Source organism: Tympanuchus pallidicinctus, unplaced genomic scaffold (assembly GCF_026119805.1).
Source record: "Tympanuchus pallidicinctus isolate F22 unplaced genomic scaffold, pur_lepc_1.0 scaffold55, whole genome shotgun sequence".
In the NCBI taxonomy this organism is placed as follows: Eukaryota; Metazoa; Chordata; class Aves; order Galliformes; family Phasianidae; genus Tympanuchus; species Tympanuchus pallidicinctus.
Genome location: NW_026294775.1, coordinates 372,978 through 391,959, shown reverse-complemented (window position 1 = coordinate 391,959; position 18,982 = coordinate 372,978). Strand labels below are relative to the sequence as shown.

The following is an 18,982-nucleotide window of genomic DNA, read 5'->3' as shown; positions in this document are numbered from 1 at the left end:
CAGGGCCTAACTACTCTCCTTATGAAGAACTTCCCCCTAACATCCAACCTAAATCTTCCTTCCCTCAACTTGGATCCAGACTGAAGTTACTGCTGCGACTGGTACCGTTCTCTGACAAGAATTTGTGAAGGAGTTTCGCATCCTTTGATCCAATTGTCTATTTGGAATTGACTACTGTAGATCTGCATTTTCCTCAGAAACAGTTTTCAATCAGTATTAATGTGGACTGCTATGACTTGTCAGGGTGAGAAAAGGAGAAAACATTTTTCAATTGCAAAGGACTTCAGATTTATTTCTGTTACTCTCTTCCATATCTGCATATCTGGGTAGAGGGGAGGGACTGGAGGAGAGTTAGAAAAGAATGAAACCAGAATTGAGTGCAACTTGCACCTTTCTTCTCAAGAATGGGCTCTCCAATTGAAAATTCAGCAGGATGGATTTTATGAACCATTATTTTTTATTCTGTTTACACTCCCATAGATAGATGCTATGCATCTAAGTCTTGTTGTTCCTTGCCTCAGAACAATGGATTAGTAAGTTTCCCTTCTGGATCATGGGACAGACCCAAGAATTGCCTATGTTATAGCACAGAATTTCAATCCCTTTACTCTTAACCTCTGTGAAAAATTACCAGGTGATGTATCTCATTGTTTACCAATACTATGTATTAAGTGGAACTCCACTTTCTCACTATTCTGGCATACCGCAGATGGAAGCAATGTCCATTTCCAACTGAGTGATAATCTCTCACAATATGCTGATATTCTTCTGGAAAAATTCTGATTTCTTTGTGGCTTTTATGTCTTTACCACTTTGTTGAGTTCCCCGTCACAGATAAAGCCTGCTGATGACATTTGGAGAATTGTCTGATATTTTTAGTTAGTGGAGAAGAGCTAGCAGGTGCTTGTGATCTGTCCAAACTATTATACCAGCTCCCCCTGCATTACTATAACCTTCCCTCCCCTGACCTACTCCTAGTGTATGCCAGCCATATTTAAACACCACCAGCTAGCAGAGCTAAAAGCTCTGCTTTTGAATCATGGCAAGATTCTCTTTTTGCTGATGAAATGGGACATGTAATGTCTACTCTCTAGGTGCAATAAGTCTTCAAGGAGCATCTTGCCATTTCCTTTTCTTACAGTGACAATCCCTCTGAATCCTCTCAGAATTTGAGTCTGGTGAAATAAAGAATTAAAGCATCACACTTCAACTGGTTCAAGCTGATTCAAATGAACTTTCATGAGCTGGATGCTGTTTAGAATCTTTTTCTGGTGACCAACCAGGGTGATTCCAATACGCTGGAGATCTCTGCAAAAGAATAGAAGGTGTAGAAAATGTTTAAATGGTTTTATTATTCTGAACAGACCCAATTCCTTTCCCTGTTACTCCATATTGATATATGTGGTTATCCATGTCTGCGAAACAGTTTAAAAGGTTTCTGCTTTTGCTTGGCAAATGTTTGGGTAGAGGAGGTGTGGGCAGAACTTGATAGATTATGATTTAAAAAAGAAATATTTTCCTGGCTCCTGTGCTCTATGTGACACTTCATAGAATCACAGAATCTTAGAATGGCTTGAGTTGAAAGAGACCGTAAAGATAATCTAGTCCCGACCCAGCTGATACGGGTAGGGTTGCTACCAACTAGATCAAGATGTCAATTGTCACATCTAGCCTGGTTTTGAATACCTCCTGGGATGGGGCATTCAACAATTTCTCTGAGCAACCTGTTTCAGTACCTCACCACTCTTGGAGTAAAAAATATATTGTCCTAGCATAGAATCATCATAGAATCACGGAATGGTTTGGGTTGGAGGGAACCTTTAAGATCATCTCATTCCAATATCTAACATAAATCTCCATCTTTTAGCTTAAATCTCCCTCTTCTAGCTTAAAACCTATCGCTATCAGATCACGTAAAAAGTCATTCTGGATTTTTTTAATAAACTCCCTTTATGTACTGAAATGCTGCAGTAAGGCCTTCCTGATGCCTTCTCTTCTTCAGACCAAATAAACCCAACTCCCTCAGCCTTTCTTCATAGCAGAGGTGGTCCAACCTTCTAATCATCTTTGTGGTCTCCTCTGGAACCCACTCCAACAGCTCTGTGTGTTTCCTGTGCTGATAGCCCCAGATCTGGACAATGTACACCAGATTAGGTCTCATGAGGAGTAGAACTGGGATCACCCCCTTCCTCTCCCTGCTGGCCACCCCTCTTTTGATGCAGACCAGCACACAGTTGGCCTTACAGGCTGTAAGCACACACCTCTGGCTTTTCATCCACCAGAATAATAAAATCCTTCTCTGCAGGACTGCTTTCAATGAATTCTTCTCTAAGTCTGTACATGTATTTAGGATTGCCCTGAACAAAGAGCTGCACCTTGCATTTGGCTTTGTTGAACCTCGTTGGGTTCATGAGGGCATACATCTCATACTTATCTAGGTCTCTTTGGATTGCAACCCTTCCTTCTGCAGTATCAACTGCACTACTCAGCTTGGTGTCATCTGCAAACTTGCTCAGGGTCAATTTGATCTCACTGGCTATGTAAATAATAAAGATAAGAAGCATCAGTCCCAAGACAGACCCCTGAAGAACACTGCTCGCCACTGGCCTTCATGTTGACATAGAGCCACTGACCATGATTTCAGCTGCAGCCATCCAGTCAACTCCTTATCCACTGAATAGCCCACCCATTCAATCCATTTCTGTCCAATTCAGTTACATGGATGTTCTGTGCGACCTCATCAAAGGTCTTACAGAAATTCAGATAGATGACATTGTTCAGTCTTCTCTTGTCAAGTGACATAGTCATTCCACCATAGAAGGCCATTAGATTGGTCAGGCATCATTTGTCCCTGGTGAAGCTATGCTGGTTGTCTCAGATCACATCTTTGTCTTGCGTGTGCCTTAACAGTGCTTCCAGAACAATCTGCTCCAGGATGTTTCCAGGCACAGAGGAGAATTTCACCAGCCTTAGTTCCCCAAGTCTTCCTTTCAGTCCTTCTTAAAAGTGGGATAATGGTTTGGTTTTTCCAGTCACCAGGGACTTCCGATAGTCTTGACTTCTCAAATGTGATGGCATGGCAACTACACCAGCCAGTTTCCTCAGTACACTGGGGTTGGGCCCCATATCTTACACACATTCAATCTCACTGAACCTGTTATTTGCTTACAGTATGAAGGATGTTGTTTCCTCAGTCTCCACTTAGAAGTTCAGGGACTTTAGAAATGTGGAAAGCTTGACTGCTAATGAAGACTGAGGCACAGAAATAGTAGAGTGCCTCAGTCTTCTCCATGTCTGTTGTAGCTGGTTCTCTCTTCTCATTTCTCGGAGGGCCTTTCTTTTCTGATCAATCTACCTACCAAATTCCTTCTTGTTATTCTTTGCATCCCTTGCCAAGCTCAGTTCCATATGTGCCTTGGCTTCCTGATCCAATCCCATTCTTACATATTCTGATGGCAACCCTGTTTTCTTTCCAAGCCACATAACTTGCTTCCACTGCCTATGATTTTCGGGCCTTAAATCTCAATTTGACTAGCTGGTCCTTGCTTGGCCATACCAATTTCCTGCCTTCCTTGCTTAATTTCTTACACATGGAAACAGAGAGTTCTTGCACTCTAAGAAAGGTTTCCTTAAAGAGTTGCTAGATTTGCTCAATTCCTTTGTCTCCAAGGACAGAGAACATTTTCTAGTTTTCTTTTCTAAAGTTCAGGGTCCGTGTCTTTGCTCTTTGTTGAGTTCCTGTTCCTCAAGATCACGAACATAAATAAAACATGGTGACTGAAGCCCAGACCACCTCCAGTCCACCTCTCCTTTTATGATCTTCTTTGCATTGATGAGCAGTCCGCAAGTGCAAGGCCTCTTTTAGCTGAAGCAAGGCCTCGTCAACAGGCTCTCCTTGATCAGGTGTGCAGTAGATCCTGACCACCACATGTTCTTTATTGGTCCAGTCCTTGATGTTTAACCACAAGTTCTCAGCCTGTTCATGGCTGTTTCTCAGAGGCAGCTTTCTGCAATCTGTCAATTTCTTAACACAGTGGGCAACATTCTCACCTCTCTGAAAATCTTGTAGCCCTCGATCATAAAATTCCAGTTGTATGATTCAACCCACTCTATCTCCTTGAAAGAAATGACATCGTAGTTTTCCAATACCACTATGATTTCCAGCCTTTCCTGCTTATTTCCCTTTCTGCATGCATTGGTGTAGAGGCTCTTCAGCCAGGCTGTTGGCTGCATTACCTTCTTAGAGGAGCCCTTCCTAATTTTTGGGGAATAATTCACATCTTTTTCCCTGCTGCTTCCTAAAGTGTTGGTGATTCCCTGGATCTTCTCTGTTACTCAGAAGTACATCCCTTTACCCCACTGAATCTAGTTTAAAACTCTGCTACTAAGTCCAGCCATCTTGCTGCCCAGAACATTCTTGTCTGAACTGGTCAGCTGTGTCCCATCTGGTATCATTATATCCAGTTTCTCAAAGGTGTGTCCAAGATCATACAACCAATATCCCTGAACATGGTAGCAACCTTGCATCCAGTCATTCAGTCAATCCATTTAACTCCTTCTCCAACTGGGAGGACAGGGGATAATGCTACTTCTGCTCTCAATCCCTTCAACATTTTTCTGAGGAACATAAAAGCACTGATACAGGTGGTTGGTTGGACCAACTTTATGCAGTTGCCCTTTCCTGGATCTTGATCATTACTTATGTAGTTCTCTTTTTTCAGCCCCAGAGTCCTGGAAGCACATCAGAGGCAAGAGGGTAGTGTCTCCTTCTGCTCTTAGCAGAGATGTCTGTCCAGTCTCACTTGTCCTGTGTGTCAGTGCAGTCCATCACCTCAGGTTTGGAAACTAGTCAGCTTTCCCCTCTCAGGAAGTTAAGCATAACTGTCACTTGGTCAGTACAAGTGGCATACAATACCATACAATACCAGGCATCAACCTCTTCTCGGATTCCTGGTTACTACACTACAAGAGAGAGAGAGAACAGCATAGCATGGACTACTACACTGCCTGATGATTTCTTCGTGCAACCTGGCAACTTGCTCAAAAACATTCATCCAGGTGGACACGTTTGCACCTATGACACCCACTTCTGCCCTCAGGCTCTAGGGAGATGTCCAAAATCTGTAATTCCTTGAAAATGAAGGTCTGGGCAGCTCTTTCAGCCCTTTGGAGGTCTGTTTGGATATGTGGGTCTGCACAGGAAGGTTGTGGCCTCTCCATCTGGATTTCAGCTGATTGCCCCAGCAAGTTAATGGTAGTTACGCTGTGTTTAAATGTACTGCTTCTGTTCCTGATCTTGCCCATGCCTTGTCAGCCACTCTCACAATGTCTGGTGGCTCTCTCTACTTCCCCAGAGTATCTTGAATCGTAGGAACATCGCTGCACACCTTGATCCTCTGGTTCACTGCAAAACATGCCTATACTGGAGTTGATCACCTCAGAAAGCTGTATATACTTAGTATATAGTGTGGCTGGTTCTACACAACCCCCTTAAGTGATTCCTGTTTGTGCCAGGTGTCATGAACTTTCTAACTAACATTCTCTCTGTAACACTGACTATGTTTTGTATTGTACATCAGTTAGTGCTTATGTATTAATGCTTACAGAAACAGAATATATATATATATGTGTATATATATATATATTCTTATGTATTAATGCTTACAGAAACAGAATATATATATATATATAATGGTATGGAGGGCAACCAGAAGTCCTAATAAAGATGTAAGACAGAGTAGCTACTTTGCTCTAGATTCTTTTTCCTGTTTTATGCATATATATTCTCCATATAGCTCTTACTTTGCATCTCTCACTTTCTGCATTGCATACTATGCTCTTTGTCTCTATACTTACTCCAGAGTCATACGTGATACGACATCAAATGTATTCAGACCAGCCTGGTCAAAATTCTCCTTGTAACGACCCATCTTGATGGCATCCAACCACTCATGGGCATTGCTGAGTGAAGGAAAATCTGGAGGGGAGTTGCTCAGGAGAGGCTGAGATGGTCTGCAAAAGAGTCAGCTTCTAAAATTTTCCATTATCAACATCAGGTGACCATGATAAGGTCACTTACAAGAGAGAGAGAGAGAACAGCACAGCATGGACTAAACAATTACATTTGTTCTTCCTGATCTGGTTCACAAAGCCCCACCTTGATGTCTTTTTCTAGATTATGTCTTCCTTCTGCCTAAAAACTATCTACCCAACCTAAGCTGTTGATCCTTTCTTCCCATTTTATACTCCCTCAAGAACGATCTCCTCCTCTTATCCCAGATCTTTCCACTTTCTGGGTCTAAACCTATCATCTGAATTAAGAGCTGCAGTTTCCAAGGCACAGAGATGAGACCTGGTACCTTTTTACTTTTGTGAATAGCTCTGCTTCTCAAGGATGTAGGTTTTTTTTGGATCACAAAGGACCCTATAAGATAGTGTGTTATTTGGGTTTCAACACACATCAGTCAGAAGAAAGCAATAAAAAGTCAAAGAAAACACTGTTTATGAATGGCATGTTATGTTTTTCCTGGCATCTCAATGTGTCCAGAGCAATTCTATACTGTTTTTTAGTAAATTGGGCATTACTTCATTTTCCTCCTCGCTCCAAGCTTTGCAGCACGTTGCACTGAGCAGAGTCTATAACTGCAGCAAAATCCTCCATATCAGCAGGATGTAATTCTATTATCAGCCTATCAGCTTTCTAATCTTAGCTCCATTTACCTCCCTCTGGAGACCTCTCCCTTGCTAACCTCCTCCCTCTGGTTCTATCAGGTAGCAAAATAGAGATGGGAAAATATGAGATGTAAGCTGCAATTCTGATTAGTTTTAGCTACAGAATTCCTTCACTCCACAAGCTATGGTCTTTTCTTCCTTTAACACCTCTTGCTGTCACAGAGTTTTATGTGATCACAGAGTACCTTGTATAGCTGCACCAGATCTGTCCCTACTCACATTCCCAAAGGTCTTTCAACTCGTCAAGATCTCTTTCTTGTCACATTCAGCACTCACGACTCCTAATTCATCCTCATCACTCACAACTGAATCAGGATATACATCTCTTCCAACTGTCTACTCCATTTTTTATTTATTAATTGGTCTCAGTTTCGGAAGAGAGAACTGGAAAAACAGTATATAGACTGAGTTACTGCCTTCTTTTCCTTATGATGTCTACCCAGATACCAGCTGTATTATTTTGCATTAAATCCTCATCTCACCTGCTGCTCCCAGTGCCAGTGGCTTTGAGAGCAGATGGCTTGCGAATCATTTTATCTAGGGCACTGACTATTTGTTCAAATTTTGGTCTCTGGACTCGTTCCTTCTGCCAGCAGTCAAGCATCAGCAGATGCAAAACAGTTGGGCAGTCTGGGGGTGGTGGTAGGCGATAGTCCTGGTCAATGGCATTAATTACCTGCCAAAAAAAGTAGAATAAAGTGTTATCACAGCTAGGAAAGTAAAAGGCAAGCTTCAGTCATTTGGCAGTGTATGACTTTCTTCTGCTTGAAGACGCAGAGCAGAAGGGCAGATGTACATTCCCACCACTTCCCCAACTTACATCCTGGTTGGACATGTCCCAGTAAGGTCTCTCACCATAGGACATCACCTCCCACATTACAATGCCATAGCTCCAGACATCACTGGAGGAAGTGAACTTGCGATACTGGACAGCTTCAGGGGCAGTCCAACGGATGGGGATTTTGCAACCCTAGAAAGTATCAGAGAGTAATCAGAATGTTAGTGAGATAAGGACTACTTGGAAAATGACAACACTGACCAGGTCAGATGCCAGCAGAATGACACAACTCTGAAATAATGTGCCAGTTCAGTTAATGCTGTCTTGTACACATTGGTGGTTTAAATTCAAAGTATGTTAAAAGTTTCCACCTCGTTCTAATGAAACATACAAGTTAAACAAAACAAAAAAACAAACAACATAGACTCATGTCCCCTTGCTGCTGCAAATCCTTAACATAATGGAATTTAAGTTTTATAGCTCTTCTGTGCAGCATTTAAGAGGTAGCAGACAGTCAAATCCTCCTAAAAGTCTCAACAATTTCGAAATTGAAAGCCACGTAGAATAGAATAGAATAGTTAAACAGAATAGTTCAGCTCGAAGGGAGTTACAATGATTGAGTCCAACTACATTATCCAAATGCCTCTTAAAAAGAGAGACTCACAAGATATCAATCACTGTTCCAGTGACTAACTGGAAATTTTTCCTATGGTCTAGTCTGAACCTTCACAAACAGCTCTGAGCTATTGCCACGTGTCCTGTTAAAAGAAATGGGATAAAAGATGAGCAACTCTCTACTAATTGTACTCAGGAAATTGTAAAGAGCAACAAAATCCCTTTAAGCCTTCTTTTCTCCAAACTAGACAAATCAAGTACTCTCACCGACTCCTCAGAGGACATGCTTCCCAAAGTTTTAACCAGCTTTCTTGCAATCCTCTGGATGCATTCAAGTATCTTAACATCCTTTTTAAACTGTGTAACTCGGAACTGCATGCAGTATTCCAAGAGAATTTGGACCAATGCTGTATGTAATAGGATAATTATCTCTTTTGACTGGCCAGCTATGCTGTGTTTAAAGCATCCCAGAACACGTTTTGTTTTCTTAGCTGCCAGGGTACATTGCTGGCTCATACTGAACATACCAGCCAGCTTCCCCACATCCCTTCTTGCAGCACTGCTCTCCAGCCAATCTTCCTGTATGGCCTGACCTTGCCTAGAGAGATCATGCTGCTTCCTTTTTCTACTTGAATTCCAAGAAGAGTTCCTTATTCAGCCAAGCTGGTCTTCTGCCCTGCTTACTTAATTTACGACACAGTGAATTTGCCTGCTTCTGTGCTTTTAAAAGGGGTTCTTTAAAAAGTAATCAGTTCTTGTAGACCCCCAGGCCCTTAGAGGAAGATTCACAGGGAATTCTGCTAACTCCCTGAGTATTTAAGTTTGCTCTTCTAAAATCAAGAATGACCATTTTTCTTATTTCATTAAAAATGTTCAATTAAAACATTTCACGACCACTTTGGCTAAGATAGTCAGCAACAGTCTCATCTTCCATGATGCCCTCTGTACTCATGAACAAGTATAGGAACATACCTTTCCTGGTTAGTAAACTAAGTATCTGTGACAAGAAGTTATCTTTGACATACTTCAGTAATTTCCCAGACTTACTTGCCACTACAGTATGATGTTCCCTGTTAATATCAGAGAAGTTAGAATCTCCCAAAAGTACAGGGACTACCAATTCAGAAATTTCCCTTAATTGTCTATTAAATAACTAATCAACCATTCTGGTTGCGTGAACTATGATAGAAATCTTTGACAGTGTCTGCTTCGTTGCACATACCCCTAATCCTTTTACCCAGAGGCACTCAAGCAGGTTATTCCTAACTGAAAGGACTGTACAATTAAATATCTCCCTTTTGTATACTGCAGCTCGTCCACCATGTCTGCCCTGCCCATCTCTCCTAGACAGACTATAGTCCTCTATCCCAGCACTCCAGCTGGGGCACCAAGTCCCATTATTAACAATACTGTCACAGATCTGAGAACAGAGTGAAGTTTTGGGTTCCTCCTGTTTGCTTCTCATAATACATGCATTGATGTACAGGCATTTTAGATAGACTCCCAAGCCCTCAGTGCTCCCTGGACGAAGGTAAACACTCTCATTAGCTGTGTCATTCCTTGCCTTATCCACAGCATTCCTAGTGGTTACAAAAAAGATTTCTGGCAAAGAAATTGTTGCCAGAAGTGTTGGAGCTAGACGTTGTCCTATACTTGTCTGTTTCTTTCAATATCCTTCTACGTCAACAGGAGGATAGAAGAAAACACTACCTAAGCACCTGAATTCTCTAGTAATCATCCATTTTGATTACCTGAAACTTCCTAAGGCAACATCACTGGTTCCTACATGAAAGAGAGGAGTTGGTAATAGTTGTAATAAACTTTTAATTACTCTAGTGACATCCCTCATCTGAGTCCTCAGGAGGCAACAAATTTGAAACAGGGTTCGATCTGCAGATGGTCACCTCAATATCACTTAAGAGAGGATCCTGTATGACCATAACTCACAACATGAACTATCTCAACCTGCAACTCCAATGATGGATACACTAAGTGACTATCATTAAATCTCTCTTCTTTCCATCTTAACCTCTCTGACACGCAGTTACAACCTGGCAGACGAAATACGATTCAGGTGTGTTGGTTCTTCAGAATACCTGTATCTAAAACTTATCTCCCCTTTCAGTGACAAAATTCTTTATTCCTTGCATGTTAAATGGTAGTTTCAATACATCTCTTAAAATCACACCACTTTTGTGGAAGGTATAAAAGGCATCAGAACATTATACGCAATAAGTTCATTTGATGATTGGTAGTAAGTCCAAATTTAGGCTGATTATCTTTTCTACAGGAAAAAAATTATTCTTTCCTCAAATGTAGTAGTACAGTCTTCAATCTTACCTTCAGTTCTTCTAATTTCCTATAAGAAACCCATGTAAAAGAAAAGATAGCATCTATGCTAATTTATGAAGCCTGTCTTCTTTTTGTCCTATTCCCCATCATGCCACAAAGAACTTCACTTAGACTCAATTTCACATGGCAGAGGGAATCAGATACTCAAGTTATCATTCTTTCTTTGTTTGAAATAGACAGCTTGCAAGGTAGAGGCTTCACCCTCACCCGACTGGTCACACAGGTTTCAAGATGGGCTAAAAAGGGTGCACAGAGAACAAATTTATAGTGGGTAGCACTGCAGTAAATCACTCCACAGTGGTAACTCACCAGAGCTCCAGTGTAAGTGGGATTTGAAGCATCATCTTCAAGAAAGCGGGACAAACCAAAGTCTGAGACCTTGCATACAAGGTTACTGTTGACTAAGATGTTACGTGCTGCGAGATCACGATGCACATAGTTCATGTCTGAAAGGTAGCGCATGCCTGCTGCAATCCCTCGTAGCATTCCCACCAGCTGTAACACACTGAACTGTCCCTCCTTCTGCTGCAAGTGAAGAGGCAAACACAGGCTTTTATGACCACAGGAAATTAAGCCCATAGGAAAGACTATCAAAGAGAAAGTTAATAAGGTAGATTTATGAAGTTAGAAAACGTCTTAATTTCAGCTGAACTCTAAGGCCTCATGAACAGCAAATAAGAAAGGAAACTGGGCCTAAAGGGCTGAATCTCAAATGAAGTCAGACTTTGATGATGTACTTCTGAAGATAAATCTCATATTGTGGTTGTATCTTCCTTTAGCATCCTATGTCTACTCTCCCATTAACTACTAAGATGTCTAAGTGAAGGGAAACATAAAATCCACTCATAATGTTCTGAAATTTTTACAATGAGTTCTATTCAATTCTATACAATGGTTTCCCGTGCTTTTCAAAATGCACCTGCTGAAGTGGCTGGGTTGAATTATAATCTGCATCAATGAAGAAAGAAGTAAAGCACTGTAGTACAGAAATATCTGTATTTTTATTTAATTATTGGAAAAAAACACTGGAGATTCTTGAGTCCAAAAATAGTAACAAATTTAATTATTGGAAGTTACTTGAAAACATTCAGTGGAATTAACTCTGAACAGCATTATTTAAAAGGCAAATTTAGAATACGTCCCTAGTAAGTGAAAGGCCAGGTGAATAATTTCATATTGTTGAGTTTGAGAGGTCTAAAACAATGCATAGATGATAGGTAAACTTTTGTAATATGGGCATTAAAAACTGACAGCCTGATTTGCTGTTATTCCTATTGCACATACTCATATTGCGCACAGAGGGCTATCGAGGACTTGTGGAGACAAGGGGAAGAGGAAGGATAGGCAATTATCAGGTCTGAGAATGGCAGGAGGAAGACTAAGAGGTAACAGTTGTGGGAGATTCCAGTTATGGTACCCTGAGGAAGGAATCCAGCGATCCATTCTCCATGAACTCTGTGACAATCATGACTGGTCGGCTTTTGGTGACCACACCCTCCAGGTGGATGACATTGGGATGCTCAAATTGCCCCATGATGCTGGCCTCACTCAGGAACTCTCGACGCTGTTCATCAGTATAACCTGACTTCAGGGTTTTAATAGCTACTGTGTATTCACGTTTCCCTGGGTGTTTTAGGCGCCCAAAGCACACCTCTCCAAATTCTCCTGTTAGGAAGGGATGAAACACACTTCAAGTAAGGAAACACAGAAAAGTGTTTAGTCAGGTGCATTCAAACATTCCTATATGGAAGATCTCTGAAACTGCTTGGAAACAACGTTACTTAAGACCATTTAGGTCAAGGTAAAGTTCTTGATGAAGGCTCTGAATTCAGTCAGGTTGGGGACTACTTGTTCAGAGTCATATGAGGAAGTCAAATGAATCTTCAAAGGGTGCTTTAAACTTGGTTTGGAGAGAGAGAGACTTGATTTGGTCCACTTCAGTATTTGGTCCATTTCAGGCCACTAGTGTGTTAAGTTATGATAAGAAAGTTCAAATTCCAAAGCTTCTCATACTACCTGATCCAATGACTTCCTCAATTTTGATGAAGGACACATCAATCTCCTTGGCAAACTCCCGAATAGCTTCGTTGGGATCTTCATACGTGGAAGGATCAATGTAATACTTCACTCCAAGTCCTGCAGTGGAGGAGACAGTCCAAAACATCACCAGAATCCGCCCCTGAGGAAAATGGGTTCTACTGAGTCCTGAAGAGATACGTCTTTGTCATTTGCTGCTTAAGAACACTTACCTCGTGTACTGATATACTGCTGCAGGCGGTCTGTGTATGGTGTCTCTTGTCTCTTACTGCAGGACATAAAGGAAAGGAAAGTCAAAACATGCAGAAGTCTGCCCCATATATTGTGATAAGCTTCTCAGTGAAAGACTTGAGTCCTTGAATTTAGGTATATATGATACTGTTAAGATCCTGCAGATCTCTTGGTAACCCAGCTTGTTCTCTACTTGGTAGTTTTTACACTATTGTGTGCAACCCCACTTTAGACATGAGAAATGAGATGGAATCCAGCAGTCTACTGAAAAAGAAAATTGCATTTTAACTTTACTGTCTTGGAAGTTTTCTTTATATTCTTGTAAATTTACATTTTAATTTTATTCAATTACAACAAATTATTTTCAGTAACAATCTAGTTCATCTCCTGTGAAAAAACATTCAAAGACATTCTAAGAGCAGTCTACTCAAATTACAAATGATTGATGTATATAAATTCCATTGTTTGTTTCTCATACTTCTCCTTTAACAGCACATACTTTGACTGCTCTTTCAGTAAGGCACCGAAAAACAATCACAAAGAAAAAGATGGATGGGCATCTGTTCCATTATGTGCTCTCCATATGTGCAGCTTAAAACAGTCTTTTACTGTAATACTTATTGCAAATAAGAATCCAAATTCCAGTATGCATAGGTTATTCTCAGCATAGGTGCTTCTCAGATTTCAGTATCATTTCAAATGTGTTTTATTCAAGCCATTTTTATCACATAATCTAGCTGTTTTTCAAGTATTACCCAGTTATTGGTTTGATCTTAATATTTTCCATTTTTCCAGTAACCTTCTTTGCATCCCAGCAATGGTTATAGTTTTATTTCCCCCTGAAGATGTACATAGTAGTTTATTACCTTTTCTAAATCATATTAATTATACTAGATTGTAAATCAAATCTGTGTTTCCTACAGAATCACTGCTATATACAAGAAGCCTTATCAACTCATCGACTTTGTTGTTTTAACACAAGACCTATCTGATTCAATAACATCTGAAGTCAGAGCTTTGTGAAACATAATATTACTTTCCTTTACTATTGTTCTATCATTCTAACAGGAAATGTGGATTATTCATACTTATAAAGCTTATTTCTTAAAATTCTGCTAAGATTCCAAAACCACAGATATTTCCTTCTTCAAAGTCTGTTCTTTCTGTTGGGGGAAAAAATGGCTTCACTGGGGACTCATACCTACAAATTCTAACTCTGTTATTGGATGTGAAAGTCAGGTCAGTATTCAGATTTTTTATAGGTCATTTGACATATTAATATTTTGTGTACTGTGTATTAGCAGGACAAGATGTGTCAGAATTTGCAAAACTAACTTAAAATTACTGTATTTGTCTCCATGTATATTTGGCCTTTTAAAGATTTTCATGTGGGTTTCCTATATCATCAAATTCATTTTCCTTATCAAGGACAAATTAAAAATAGCCATGTTATTTCTTCACTTTCTCTGAGCCACTACTACATGATTCTTCATGTATAAATGTATCTATTTTCATGACATTTCTTTTTACATGCTTACATTTACAAAAAAAAAAAAAATAAATTAAAAAAAAAAATCTTTCCCCTACTCAGATTTGGTAATATTAATTTACTCTGGGTTTGGATTTTTTTTTTTTTAAATATACCCTTTATTGACTTGCACACATAACGTCAGATTTGCATCTGTAATAAGAAATTGTATTTGAAGAGTTCAAATCTACAAAAGGAGATAACATTGTAAATATAACAATATTTCATTCTTTTCTTCCCCGAAATAAAAATATTAAAAGTGAATACACACTGATGAAGAAAATAAATTAAATAAATAAAAAAACAACAACAAAAAAGAGCTAAAACTAGGTGTCATTTCCTAAAAATGGATTTATATAGCTCTATAATTCAACAAAGAAAGTTAATAAGTTCATTTTGTTCAGTGGCAGAGTGGAGAAAAGATCCATGAATTCATTACTGACAGTCTAGGGAATTAAGTTCAAACCCTTACATTGAAGGAGCAGGTGATGACTGTTTTTTTCTTTAGCCCTCCTCCACTGTTTACTTTTATACCTCTACAGAGCTCTTCCAGCGACCCTCACTTTTCTTCCTTTCTAAGATTCCTGCCCTGCTCTTTTGCCATATCAGACTATCTCTACATTGAGTTAACACTTTTTCTTTTCCAAAATTGAAAGTGATACTTGCTTTTTTACCCTATGTTTTATGAATCTGTGTTCCGTGGAATGATCTGGCAAACTGGTTACAGCTAACTGTAGATCAGGCAGCTGCTCTGGGGATTGTGTTATGTAGCAGGGGTAGGAAAGTTTCACTGTCTAGGGTGCAGGCACTGGGACATAAGTAAGTCAAAGAATTCACCTCTTGAAGATGATGGCAAGAATTGCAATGGCAGCAATTACCAAGAAAGCTAGACCACCAAGTGCTGAGCCCACAATAAGTGGCAGTCGGTCCTGTGCCATCTCTGAGTGCTCTCCTAGAAAAGAATACACACACATGCAAATGTACAGAACAAGTACAATTAGAGTTTCCCATCTGTTCATCTAGATTTCAGCCATAATTCTATTCCTATCAGCCTTCTGCCTCCCAGGCTAAACCTGATCATTTAGCAAATGCTTGTCTCAGTTATCCTTTTACCCCTTCAGCCTTGCTGCTCCAGTGCTTTCCTTCCTATTTTTGAAAGCCAGTACTCCCTCCCAGTTCATTCTTCCTTTTCCTAGTTCACCAACATCTGACTAGCCATTTAAGCATTGGCTGGCTCTAAACCTGGGCTATGATCCCATTTCATACTATTATTTTAGCTTGTAGACACATGTACCTTTGATCAAAAGTAAAGGGCACCACAATGCAGTACATTACTCTCTGCACGAGTGGATGGTAATACTGCTAGAAGGTAAGGTTCTGTGTATATGTCCTTTGTTTCACTTGTCTCAAGACTTTCACAGAGCATTCAGAAATAAGATGCCCTGTCACAAGTGAAGACCAAACAACTGCATATTGTGCTATGCTCCTAAGGAGAGTTCTGTTGACACACACTGCTCCTGCTGAAAAGTATATGAAATCAAGGAGTAGAAATGGATAATCGGAAGGTAGTCAAAGCTAAGGGAGTGTAAACAACATGCTCTGACAACATGAATTTTCTCAGAGTGAAAACAATCTGCATATGCAAATTGCAATATACAAGTTGAGTAGCAGTGTCTTATAGCATTCTCCAGAGGATAAGCTAATTAAAAGTGTGACACACAAATAAAAGATGGGCATGTGCAGATGTGAATACTAAATGGTAGCACTTACCTCCCGTTAAAGTCTGGAAATACATCTTTCCACTGTATGGGCCATAACCTACTGCTGTTCTAGCTCGTACTTGGAAGACATAGATCTTGCCTGGACTCAGATTTAATATAGTGGCCATGTTAGTTTCACTAGTCAAAGTAAATGAATTATCCTCATCTTCTGCCTGTGAATGTCAGTGACCAAAAAAAAAAAAAAAAGAAAAAAAGAAAAAAAAAAAAAAGTGAGACTTCTGTCAATATGGCTGGCTCTTCATATCAAGGAATGATAGTTTCCATGTGGGTGTACTATTTTTTGAATTTGTTACAGAGCCCCCCAACATCAATGTCACTTCTCATGGCTACTTTTCATTCCCTTATGCCTGGGTTCCCCACAAAGCTCTCAGTGACCCTTGTGAATCTTTTCCAACTCAGGATATTCTATTAGACTCATGTGATTCTCATTGGAGAATTCTGAGTGAGAATATATCCAAGAAGCTAACAGGCAGGTTGTTACAAACAGCAGGCCCCTTTGCTGCTAGAAGAAACAGTAGCCCTACAGATTCTGCACATATTTAAGTAAGAGATCAAATATAGAGAATGGCAACTTGTCTGAACAGCCCTATGGACCTCTTCCCATCAAGATTAGGAGTTGTGAAAGAAGTGAATGGAGAATGACTTTGTATGTGTCACCTTGTCATTTCAGCACATAAACATGTAACTGGGATCTGCCAGCTAGTAAATGAAAGAGAGCATTCTTTTTGCCAGAATTTCTTAGAGGTGTCCATTGAGGCATAAATGGAGACACAGGACAGTTGCAGTGAGTCCATTTCCAATATAGACTCTTGGAAACTTGAGCTTCTTCCCCTGTTTCCTGTATCAGATGATGCTAAATTTATTCAGTTATTTCACTCACAGTTTTTTACCTTAGCTACAAGCGTCTTTTCCATTTTTAACATCATTTCTAGATGGTTTCAAGCTGGGAAATGCAGATGGACAGATGTTAGATGAAGCATAACTCTGATGCTTACTACAGTTTGATCTTCCTTCATAATTGGATCATTTTTCTCAGCCTCATCCAACCTGATCCAAGGGTGAATCTTCCAGACAGAAGACTCCCCCATTCTCTTCTGCATAATAGCTATACAGCAATCTGCACTGCATCACTCTCTTCTCACCTTGTCAAAGTACCGTAGCTGGTAATCCAGGATAACCCCATTGGGCTGGTCTGGTTGAGGCCAAGACAGTGTGATGCTACTGGTAGCACGACTCACCTGATGCATCATAGGGATTGAGGAGGGCACTGGAATAAAAGAGAAGAGTGACTGCAAAGTGAAAAGATTAACCAAGTCCTATAGTTGAATATTTGTTATGAAAAATTAAAAGGTTGGGTCACTCCCTTCCTTAATTTCCCTTTTTACTTTGTAAAACAACCAGAAACCATGTACAATTCTACTCTACTGGGAGTAGAGATATAGTCACTGAAAATCGGGACAGACATTTAACTGATCATGCACAGGAGTTCTGAAAATATATATATATTGTAGCTAAAATTATTTTGGGCTTCAAACTTTAAATTTTTACACACAAAATGAAAGTACACTGACAGAGTGTACTTCCTTGCTCTAGGGTCATGCTTGGACATACAATATGATAAGAGCAAAAGGAGAGCACACTATTCTCTAAAGCTTCTCCCCTACAGTATAATTCTTTGTCTGGGGAAAACCAAAACAAAACACCAACAATGAGCTCCCAAAATAACAGAGTTCTCTCACTTCCACATCACTGTTGCAAACTAGAAGATTGACACTGGAGGACACAAATGAATTAAGGGACAGACTTTGAAGTATTCCTCCATTCAGTGGTCCCAGATCAGTTGCAGACGATAGAGAATGAAAGCATCTCATTTTCATAGCCTCATCTGCAGCCTACTGTTCAGAGTAGCTCCTAAATCTCAGACCAGCCCTTAATAAAGCTGTAATGCAGATAGCAAAACAACTGTTGTGTTTAAGAATCCCAGTATCCCTATGGTCCAGTTTGAATGGACTTCTGACCAGCATTCTGAGTTTAGATTTTTATATTCAAGTTTCTCTCTTATTTAGATAAGTCAACACATTAAACACTGCCAGAGAGCTTTCCCACATTTCAAGTAAGAGTTTTCTAGATTTCTCCTTTGAAACACCTCATATAAATGAAAAGGCGATGTGAAACGTGAATGGATCGGTGTAAAATAAGTTCGTATTTGCTGTCAGAAGCTTATTGACAAAGGTCTTTTCCCAGTGTTAGCAAATTAGGGAATACAAAGTTCAAAGTTTGCTATTGTAAGAAAACACCTATGCTACCTTGCCTCTTGTGCCACCAAAGTTCTAAGAGCATGTTTTCCTTTGTATACATTCTGATCTTCAACAATTTGTGTAACAGAACATTGGTTTCAAAGCTTCTTTAATGTATACAGTGAAGCACTTTGTAGCTCCACTAACTATTCATTGAATGCAAACAGCATATTGTGAGATATGAGGCCTGCATGTTTTAAGGAAGTTTGAAAAGACTGTTTTTTATTAAAATATTTATAAAATAGCAAATGTATGGAAAATTCTTGCACAAGTGTCACACGTAACACCTAATGAAAGATGTTAAGTAGTCTAACTGCTAGGTAAATACAGCACTTAGTTTTCTTTTTGAAAGAGCAAACATCTTCAAGAAAATTTTTCTTATTTTTTCTGACTGATTCATCCATTTGCCTTTACAAACTCAGATCATACTTGGAATTTAAGCCTTTTCTTCACTTCCACCTGAAAATCTTTTATCGGATCCTTTGAAATTTCGTGGTATCATCCATAACTATCGTTTTCACCCAAGCTCCTACACAAGCCTTCAGCCTCTCCAGCTTTTATTTCTGCATTTCTGTGCTTCTTTGATATTGCCAGGTCCCTCTAGTCTTAACCCAGCTGATGCAGAAGGCTG

The 18,982-nt window shown here is 39.7% G+C and overlaps 1 protein-coding gene across 5 annotated transcripts in view; it reads right to left on the bottom strand.

The window, feature by feature from the left end:
- Positions 1-263: 263 nt before the first annotated feature.
- Positions 264-18,982, bottom strand: part of LOC128091925 (ephrin type-B receptor 5) — a 70,594-nt gene continuing 51,875 nt past the window's right edge. For all 5 annotated transcript variants that reach the window (XM_052705341.1, XM_052705342.1, XM_052705344.1 and 2 more), the window contains 11 exons: positions 17,197-17,321; positions 16,044-16,206; positions 15,111-15,225; positions 12,727-12,782; positions 12,494-12,613; positions 11,895-12,142; positions 10,787-11,002; positions 7,553-7,702; positions 7,215-7,408; positions 5,857-6,012; positions 264-1,308 (listed from right to left, as the gene is read on the bottom strand). In XM_052705341.1, coding sequence (XP_052561301.1) covers positions 1,200-1,308; positions 5,857-6,012; positions 7,215-7,408; positions 7,553-7,702; positions 10,787-11,002; positions 11,895-12,142; positions 12,494-12,613; positions 12,727-12,782; positions 15,111-15,225; positions 16,044-16,206; positions 17,197-17,321 — 1,652 coding nt within the window. In that variant the 3' untranslated portion in view covers positions 264-1,199. The remainder of the gene's footprint in view (positions 1,309-5,856; positions 6,013-7,214; positions 7,409-7,552; positions 7,703-10,786; positions 11,003-11,894; positions 12,143-12,493; positions 12,614-12,726; positions 12,783-15,110; positions 15,226-16,043; positions 16,207-17,196; positions 17,322-18,982) is intronic.